This window comes from Microtus ochrogaster, chromosome 18, assembly GCF_000317375.1.
Source record: "Microtus ochrogaster isolate Prairie Vole_2 chromosome 18, MicOch1.0, whole genome shotgun sequence".
NCBI classification, from domain to species: Eukaryota; Metazoa; Chordata; class Mammalia; order Rodentia; family Cricetidae; genus Microtus; species Microtus ochrogaster.
Genome location: NC_022020.1, coordinates 25,270,177 through 25,280,240, shown reverse-complemented (window position 1 = coordinate 25,280,240; position 10,064 = coordinate 25,270,177). Strand labels below are relative to the sequence as shown.

The following is a 10,064-nucleotide window of genomic DNA, read 5'->3' as shown; positions in this document are numbered from 1 at the left end:
AATAAATCTTAAAAAAAAAAAAACAAAACCTCAGGATCCTTCTGCCTCAACACCCCTAAGTGCTGGGATTACAGGTGAGACATAACACACCTGCCTCATGTTCCCACCATCCCTTCACATCGGAGGTCTAAATCTAGGGCCTGAACATGCTAGGCAAGCACTCTACTAAAGGGCTACAGGCTGCCCCTGAGTTTGTATGACAAGACAGGGTCTAGTTAGGTCTAGTTCGGAGAGCTGGATGTGGTGGTGGTGCGCATTAGTAAGTCTAGTACCTGAGCTAGGACAGGTCTGCCAGGTTGTGACACTAAGAAAACAAAACAAACAGATGTAGTAAGAGCAAAGCCCCTGAGACGGCCAGTGTATGTTCCAGGAACTGAGAATGACCGTGGTTGTATTGAATAAGTGTTAAATCAATAAGAGATTGGACTATGCGTAGTTTAGCAGGTCACTGGAAGGATTTTGGGTTCTGTGTTTCTACAACAAATCAGGGTAGTAGATGCAGACCCTTTTAGAAAGATACTGTCCTATCAGGATGGTTGAGACAGCCACGGATGGATAGGCTCGTAGAGTCCAGAAATCTTCAAGAGGTTTAGAAAACAAAAGGCAAAGATTTAATTTGAAGACGGACTGATGTCCGGATGAGGGACACAGAGTTAACTACACAGGGTAATTAATTCTGTTTCCGGCTTGATCCAGCGAATGGCTGGAGGGGTGGAGTAGCTGGCATTCAAGTTTGGGTCGCCCTGCCCTCTCACCTCGGCCTCCCCAAGGAGCACGGCAGCACTTTGACCTTCGCCTTCTTCCTGAGCATCTTCCCTTAGCAGCCTCTTGCTGACCAACTGCTGCTCCCTCCGCGCCTTCCGCAGGGCTGGGGGCAGATGAATGGCTCAGTTAAGGAGGGGGAAACAGTCAGCAGACACTCAGGGCCAGGGGTCTCACTCCCCTACTCCCAACCGCCACATTAGCATCAGCTCCACTCCCTCATCCGTTCGCACCTGCCTCCCGCTCCCGCCGGCGGCATCGCAGCTCCTCCACCCCACATGCCACCGTCCGGAGACGGCAGTGCCGCCGACTCCACATCGTGCAGAGAAAGGAAACTCGAACTGGAAAGCATAGAACCGCGCAGGCGCTGAACAGAACGGAATCCAGACTCTGCAGGGGGTGAGGGGCGGGGCTGTACGTGAGGGGCGTGACCCCGTGGGTGAGGGCGGGGCAAGGGCGGTGCGATGACCCGGGCTGCGTGATCAAGCTAAAATTCAGTAACTGTAGAACGAATTCTGTTGTCTCTCCCGACTCAAACTCAGTAAAGAGACGCGGAGCTTGGCCTCCATAGACCCGTAGTGTCATGCTCCACTCAGCAAACACAGCTTACCCCCGTGTCCTCCACGCTAAGTATAACAGCCAGTTTCACTAATTACTGGGCTTCCACTGATGAGCACTACCTAATGCTTGAAGCATAATGTCCATTGAGGGTTTGAGAGACAGCTTTAAGAGCATTTACTACTCTTCCAGTAGGGTCTGGTTTTGAATTCCAGCACTCGCCTCTGGCAGCTCACAGCTAACAGCTATCTGTAACTCCAATATCTGCATGCATACGATGCACATAAACCCATGCAGATACACTACCATACCGTAAAATAAATCTTTTCTGGAATGGTGGTGCATGCCTTTAGTCCCAACATTCAGGAAGCAGAGGCAGGGGAATTTTCGAGTTTGAGGCTACCCTTGCCCACATAGCAAGTTATAGCAGCCAGAGAGATTCTGTCAAGAAAGAAGGGGTGGGAGAGGGGAGAAAGAAAGGAAATAAGAATAAATCTATTTAATAAAGATATTTAATAAAATATTTAATTCAGCCGGGCTGTGGAGGCACACGCCTTTAATCCCAGCACTCGGGAGGCAGAGGTAGGTGAATCTCTGTGAGTTCGAGGCCAGCCTGGTCTACAAGAGCTAGTTCCAGGACAACCTCTAAAGCTACAGAGAAACCCTGTCTCGAAAAAACCAAAAAGAAAATATTTAATTCAATTTATTTACTTATTTTTATTTTATTTGTATGAGTGTTTTGCCTGAATGTATATCTGTGCACTACTAATGTTCCAGGTCCCTGTGGAGGACAAAAGACTGTATCAGAGTAGCTGGAACCAGAGTTAAAGATAGTTGCAAGCTGCCCTGTGGTTGTTGGGAATCAAATCCAGGTCCTCTGAAGAGCAACCAATGCTCTCAACTGCCAAGCCATCTCTCCATCCCCAAGAAAAATAAATAAATCTTCAAACCGTCCCCCAAAGAAAATTCTCAATGGCCAGGCAGTAGTGACACGTGCCTTTAATCCCAGCACTCGGGAGGCAGAGACAGACAGATCTCTCAAATTCAAGGCCAGCCTGGACCACAGAGTGAACTCCTGGACAGCCTGTGCAAAGAAACCCCAAAACCAAACAACAACAGTGCTCCACTGGATGATCCACAAGGACCATTATCCCTTTTTTATGGATGAGGTTATAACCACCCCATGTCTCCTCTGTAACTGGAGGTTTCTCGTCCCACTTCGTCCTGCAGCTGCTTTTAAACCACTTAGAGACTTAATATTAATTACAAACTATTTGGCCTTTTAGCTCTGGCTTATTATTAACTAGTCCTTACAATTTAAATTAACCCGTATCAGCCGGGCGGTGGTGGCGCACGCCTTTAATCCCAACACTTGGGAGGCACAGGCAGGCGGATCTCTGTGAGTTCGAGACCAGCCTGGTCTACAGAGCTAGTTCCAGGACAGGCTCCAAAGCCACAGAGAAACCCTGTCTCGAAAAACCAAAAAAAAAAAAAAAAAAAAAAACCCGTATCTATTAGTCTACATTTTACTATAAGGCTTGTGAATTGTTACCTCACATCTTGCTTCCCTGGTGGCTTGTTGGCATCTCTTCGACTCTGCCTTCTTTTTCCCTTTATCTTTGCTTGGATTTCCTGCCTGGCTCTATTCTGTATGGTTATTGGCCAAATCACCTTTTTTATTAACCAATGGTAATAAAACATATACACAGTATATATAGAGAGAGACAACCCACATCACCCTTTTGTTTTGTTTTGTTTTTGTTTTCTGAGACAGGGTTTCTCTGTGGGTAACTCCAGCTGTCCCGGAACTCACTCTGTAGACCAGGTTGGCCTCAAACACACAGAGATCTGCTTGCCTCTGCCTCCTAAGTGCTGGGATTAAAGGTTTTCACCACCACTGGCCAGCTATTTTTTTTAAGATAAAGTAATTTAACAAATTTTTAATGTCACCACTCTAAGTACTGGGTGAGGTGAAAATTTCTCAAAACTCAAAATCCAAATTGTGACCAACTAGGTGATGTATGCTATGATTCAAATTCTCTTCTCTAGGCTGGACTATATGGACACTTCACCTTACCCATCCCATGGACCTTCAGTTTGTCTCTTGAATGAGTGACATTTCCTCCACTTCCTGAGCTAAGGCACTGGTTGTTCCCTCTGCCTAAGCTCCGCCCATTGCCTGCAGTTTCCCAAACATCAACCTAAGGCCCCAACTCCAGACCAGATGTGCTTTCTAACACTCAGGAGGCGAAGAAGAAGGTGTGCCATAAGTTTGAGGCCAGCCTGGACTACGTAGCGAGATCCTCAATAAACCCTCAACTCCAGCTCCATTGTCACATATTCCAGGCCATTAGGTCATTGCCCCCCTTACATATGGCATCGGCATCATAACTGTTAACCATGGTGTGGTGGTTTAAAAGAGATGTCCCCATAGTCCTGTACCTTTAAATACTTAGTCCCCATTTGTGCTGTTAGGAGGCATGGCCTTGCTAGAGGAGATATGTCACTGGAAGCAGGCTTTGCACCATTTCTACTTTGCTCTCTCTGCTTGGTATCTGCAGCTTGAGATATCAGCTCTTGGGTTCCCTGCCACAAGCTTTTGCCCACTTCTCCATCATGCAAGTTTCTCCGCCATGGTGATGATGGACTCTTACTGCTCTGAAACTATAAGTCCCAAATAAACTATTTCTTCTATTGGGAGTTGATATGCTGGATAGTTTTATGTCACCTTGACACAACATACAGTCATCTAAGAGGAAGGAACCTCAACCAAGAAAAAGTCTCTGTAAGATCAGACTGTAGACAAGCATGTAGGGCATCTTCTTAACTGGTGATTGATGGGGGACGGGGCCAACCCTGGGCTGGTAGTCCTGGAGTCTAGAAGAAAGCAGGCTGAGCAAGTCATGAGGAGCAAGCTAGTCAGCTTTTTAAAGATTTTATTAAGATTTTTAAGATTTTATTTATTATGTATACAGTGTTCTGCCTGCAGGCCAGAAGAGGGCACCAGATCTCATTACAGATGGTTGTGAGTCACCATGTGAGAATTGAACTCAGGACCTCTGGAAGAGCAGCCGGTAGTCTTAACCTCAGAGCCATCTCTTCAGCCTGGAACATTTGTTTTATGATACAAAGATATGTTTCTTTTTTTTTTTTTTTGGTTTTTCGAGACAGGGTTATGTTTCATTCTTTTATGTTGCATTTGTTTAACTCTCAAAAAATGTGTCCCTGACACTTATCACAAAAAGAAACAATTGATAAAAATCTAGAAGACAGCCGGGCAGTGGTGGCGCACGCCTTTAATCCCAGCACTTGGGAGGCAGAGGCAGGCGGATCTCTGTGAGTTCGAGACCAGCCTGGTCTACAAGAGCTAGTTCCAGGACAGGCTCCAAAACCACAGAGAAACCCTGTCTCGAAAAACCAAAAAAAAAAAAAAAAAAAAAAAAAAAAAAAAAAATCTAGAAGACAGGGTAAACACTTTAGAAGAAGCAGTCTTATTTATAGGTAATCAAATTCAAAAATTAAATTAAAGTTAGATTGATTGTTTCCTGTCATTCACAATTTAAATGGATTTGTAACACTCAGCTTCTGTACACTGCTTCTAAGGTAACCCGGACATAGGTTAGGCCCCACCTCCATGGCCTGTGGAACAATTCTGAACTAGCTATAAACACGCAGTCTTTGCATCAACAATTACAGCCACTAGTTCAGCCCAATTGGAGTCCATCTCCACTTTTGAGATTACAAATAGATTTTTTTTAATGTTGTTTTGGTTTTTTTTGTTTTTGTTTTTCGAGACACAGTTTCTCTGTGTAGCTTCAGAGCCTGTCCTGGAACTTGCTCTGTAGACCAGGCTGGCCTCGAACTCACAGAGACCCACCTGCCTCTGCCTCCTGAGTGCTGGGCTTAAAGGTGTGCACCACCACCCTGTAGATTCTTATAATCGCTCACTTATTTTGTCTCAGGACAGACCTTTTGGTCTCGTATCGTTAATTTGGGAGTCATCTTCTGAGAACTGAAAAATGTCCTACATGCCACACAAGATCTACACACTCTTGAGTTAACAAACAAAAAGGGGGAGCTAGCACAGCCATATCTGATGGGAATGGCAAAAGTCATAAAGCCATCACGGCTGCTTGACAAAATCCAGCAAAGCTGAGCCCCATGACGGCCGCCGTGCCACTTTTGATCTCTGCCTGATTCATACTTGGAAGACTTTTAATATTTGTACAATTTGGGGATATTGTATTGATGAAAACTTGCTTATGTATCATTTCTGAGTTCTCCCAGGAGTACTGCTTCTAAATTACCCCAGGAAAGTCCTGAACACACTACTCCTTCAGCTTTTAGGGAGATAGCCTTATCTACTTGAAGGTCTTCCTTAGGCCTTGGAGGTTGTGACACACATGAAGACAGAGGTCTCTTTATGAGGCTATGAGACATTCTTGAAACATCTGTCCCTGTACTTACTCAGGAACAAGATAATCAAAACAAAGTAAACTTAAAGAGGTCAACAGGATTTGGTGGGCTAGAGGAGTTAGCCACAAAACAGATTAAAGACTTCTTCCTATTATACACTCAGGCAGTTATATGGCGTATACAACAACAAAGTCAGGTTAGCTGGAGTTACCTCTGCCCTACACAGAGACTTATATTGCTGAGCAAAGAAAGACACAGAAAGAAAGAGATATCAGGCTCTCCCTTTCTGGGAAAAGTTAGCACACGCAGAGCCACTGTGATGTCTTATGACCAAAGATCAAAAGATGCCAGGAATAGACATAGACATAAATTCTATAAAGATACATTATGCCAGTGGGGGTTGTCAATGGCAGTTTCAAAGAAAAAAAAAGCACTAAATGCTAGGATGATCTGGTGTTAGTATTTAGGCATCTGCACTGGCCTGCTCTCAGAGTCCTGACAGGATACATCCTCAACCGCAACCACTAAGAGCACTTCCTGTGCACATTTGCTAATTCCCTTTTAAAAGGTGGGCCTTGCCCACCTCTCTCTCTCTCTCTCTCTCTCTCTCTCTCTCTCTCTCTCTTTCTTTCTTTCTTTCTCTCTCTCTCTTCCTCTCTCTCCCCCCTCTCTGCCTCTCCTCTTCTGCCACTCCTGTCCACAGAAGCCAATTTCTCCCTTCCCCCCTTTCCCATTCCCTATTCCTCAATTAAAAAAAAACAAACCTACACATGCCTGGCAGTGGTGGCACACGCCTTTAGTCATAGCACTCAGGAGGCAGAGACAGGCAGATCTCTGAGTTTGAGGCCAACCTGGTCTACAAGAGCTAGTTCCAGGACAGGCTCCAAAACCACAGAGAAACCCTGTCTTGAAAAACCACAAAAAAGAGCTAGTTCCAGGATAGGCTCCAAAGCTACAGAGAAACCCTGTCTTGAAAAAACCACAAACAACAAAGAAACACCCTCCACCACATGAGTTCTGTCGCATGGCATTTTTTAAAATTACAACACTTCATCTAAATCATTTATTAAAGAACTTACCTACCAAGAAGGGCTGCAGCATCCTCAAACTGGACAGTGAGGGATGTTCCGCCTATGTAAGTCTATGTCACAGAGTTTGTATGAGAGCTGGAAGCTTAAGGGCTGTGGCTAGTCTCCTTCAGTGTTTTAACAACTAAATACCTTTGTTAATGCCCAGAATCATTCAAGGCCCTGGCTTGGGTTCAGGGGGGGAAAAAACATGACAAATCTGGTAAAGACAGACTATCAAGGCACTCTGAATTTCTTGGTCAAGACACGAAAAAAGTGAGGACAGCTGGGGTGTCCTACAAGGAAAACCACTTTAGAAAACACCTTGCTGCAGCTGACTGTGGTGACACATGGCTTTAATCCCAGGAGGCAGAGGCAAACGGATCTGTGTGAACTCCAGTTGGGTCTACACAGTGAGTTCTGGACCAGCAGAGTATAGTGAAACCATCTCAAAAATAGTAATAGAATAAAATAGTAATAATAAACCTTGCTTCCCAATTTGGGGTCTGTTGTACATGACAATGTGATTTGGCCAATGTGTCTACCAAATACTACATTTTGCTTTGTTCTGTTTTTGAACCAAGGTCTCTCTACGTAGTCCTAGCTTTCCTGAAACTCTCTTAGTAGACCACGCTGGACTTGAACTCACAGAGATCTACCTGTCTTTGCCTCCTGAGTGCTGGGATTAAAGGTGTGCGCCATTAGCCTAGCTAGCTCTTTTTTTTTTTTTAATTATTACCTGAACAACGGTGGCACATACTTTTAATCCCAGTAATTGGGAGACAGAGGTAGGCAGATCTCTGTGAGTTCAAGGACAGCCTGGTCTACAGAGTGAGTTTCAGAACAATCAAGGCTACACAGAGAACCCCTGTCTCAAAAAAAAAAAAAAAAAGAAAGAAAGAAAGAAAGGGAAAAAGGGAAAAAGAAAATTATTAAACAAGCCGGGCATGGCTCACACCTGCAACCCCAGCACTTGGGAAGCAGAGGCAGGAAGAAAATCATGAGTTCAAGGCTAGCCTGAGCTGCGTACACAGTGAGCTCGGGGCCAGAATGGGCTACACGAATGAGAGAATGTGGGGAGAAAGAGAGGGAGGGAGAGTGGGAGGAGAATGAATTATTGAACAAGGGAATAAGATGGAGAGAAGGGAGGGTTGTTCTTCATGCTAACTCTCAACCTTGAACTTTATTCTCCCTCTGGAATCCATAAATAAATTCACAATCTTCCACAAACGTCCCGTCAGTCACACTCTTGAAGAAAGTCAAGGACTTGGATTTGAATGGTAGAAAATTGTTAGAAACCGAGACTAGGGGGAAATGGAGCTGAATCCCTGGAATTGGGCAGCAGAACACTGAGTAAAGGCCCTGGTGTGGTTCATCCTTTTCCTGCATGTACCAGACTAGCCTGGGGCGCTTAGGTCATCCTCTTGGCACAGAGTGCCCTAACGCCACAAAGAATTCTTCCTGTTTTGGTTCCTCCCTGTAAAATACTTCATTGCAATATTTACTAGGAGGAGGAGGACTGTTAGGAGGAAGAAAAGTGGGGAAGTGATTAGAGGTCACAGAGGAGGGGACTGGGTGACATCCCGCGATTACATAAACTCACAGGGGCTGTCAAAGAGAGCAAACAAGCGCGTGAAACTTGGAAACCAGAGAACACCGCTGTACAGGAAAGAGCCTGAAGCCGTTTTCAGAGCCGGCCTGGACTATCGAAACTCTCAGAATCTATCGACCATGGTGAGTCAGATGGTCTTGGGGTGGAACCGGGCCCACCTGAGGAACCCCAAGAGTCTCCCTGACCACTGCTGTCTCCTCAGGAGCGTCAGCTTGGCTTGTTTCTGCTGTTACTGACGCTGGCACACGCCTTCCCTGCCGCGCCAGAGCCCTGCGAGCTGGATGACGAAGGTGTCCGCTGCGCCTGCAACTTCTCAGATCCGCAGCCTAACTGGTCCAGCGCTTTTCTGTGTATCGGGGCGATAGACGTGGAGTTCTACGGCGGAGGCCGCAGCCTGGAACATTTTCTAAAGCGTGTGGACACCGAAGCAAACCCGTCGAAGGACATCACAGATGTGCTCGAGTCCCTGCAGTGGGAGCGGCTTACCTTGGGGAACGCGCGGGTTCCTGCTCCGATGCTATTCGGAGTCCTGCGTTTCCTCGGGTTTACCAACCTGAAGGAATTAACCCTTGAAAACCTCGAGGTAACCGGCACCGCGCTGCCGCCGCTCCTGGAAGCCTCGGGACCGAATCTCAACACCTTGCGCCTCAGCAACGTGTCGTGGGCGACAAGGGATGCCTGGCTCGCAGAACTGCAGCAGTGGCTAAAGCCAGGACTCAAGGTATTGCATATTGCCCAAGCACACTCACTCAACTTTTCCTGCGAACAGGTCCGAGTCTTCCCCGCTCTTGCCACCTTAGACCTGTCCAATAACCCCGAATTGGGCGAGAGAGGACTGATCTCGGCTCTGTGTCGGAGCAAGTTCCCGGCCCTCAAAGTTTTAGCGCTGCGCAACGCCGGGATGAAGACGCCCAGCGGCGTGTGCTCTGCGCTGGCCGCGGCAAGTTTGCAGTTGGAAGAACTGGACCTTAGTCACAATTCACTGCGGGATACTGAAGGCGCCCCCGGGTGTGACTGGCCTAGCAAGCTAAACTCGCTCAATCTGTCTTACACTGAACTGGAGCAGGTACCTAAGGGACTGCCAGCCAAACTCAGCGTACTTGATCTCAGTTACAACAGGCTGTATAGGCAACCTAGGCCAGATGAGCTGCCCAAGGTGGTTCACCTGTCACTTACAGGAAATCCATTTTTAGACTCTGAGCCCCACTCGGAGGGGTACAACTCTGGCGTAGTCGTAGCCCCAGTGCGTTCATCCCTGGCAGTGGGTTTGTCGGCAACCTTGGCTGTTCTCCAAGGAGCCGGCCTTTTTGCGTAGTGCCAAAGGGAGAAAAAAAATGAACATTTACATTGTCCTGGCTTCTGAGGGTCCTGGTCAGGTTGATCAGAACTTCTTGACCAACGAATCCTCTGTCTTACAGTTATTAAAATCTTAAACCACAATTTAAGGGAAGAAAGAAAGTCTAGATGGCTCAATGGGTAAAGGCCACCAAGCTTGACACTTGATTTTGTTTTTTTGTTTTGTTTTGTTTTGTTTTGTTTTGTTTTGGTTTGGTTTGGTTTGGTTTGGTTTTTCGAGACAGGGTTCTCTGTGGCTTTGGAGCCTGTCCTGGAACTAGCTCTGTAGACCAGGCTGGTCTCGAACTCACAAA

General features: G+C 46.4%; 2 protein-coding genes across 2 annotated transcripts in view; one reads left to right on the top strand and one right to left on the bottom strand.

Annotated features, from left to right (window-relative positions):
* Tmco6 (transmembrane and coiled-coil domains 6) overlaps nucleotides 1-1,120 on the bottom strand; it is a 7,512-nt gene extending 6,392 nt beyond the window's left edge. The window contains exons 1-2 of the mRNA XM_005355979.3: nucleotides 996-1,120; nucleotides 756-868 (exon numbers count right to left, since the gene is read on the bottom strand). Of these exons, the coding sequence (XP_005356036.1) occupies nucleotides 756-868; nucleotides 996-1,080 (198 nt within the window). The 5' untranslated portion in view covers nucleotides 1,081-1,120. The remainder of the gene's footprint in view (nucleotides 1-755; nucleotides 869-995) is intronic.
* Nucleotides 1,121-8,331: 7,211 nt separating this feature from the next.
* Nucleotides 8,332-9,906, top strand: Cd14 (CD14 molecule). Its single transcript, XM_005355978.2, has 2 exons — nucleotides 8,332-8,537; nucleotides 8,618-9,906. Exons 1-2 carry the CDS (start codon nucleotides 8,535-8,537, stop codon nucleotides 9,728-9,730), a joined length of 1,116 nt encoding a protein of 371 aa, XP_005356035.1. The 5' UTR covers nucleotides 8,332-8,534; the 3' UTR covers nucleotides 9,731-9,906.
* The last annotated feature ends 158 nt before the right edge of the window (nucleotides 9,907-10,064 follow it).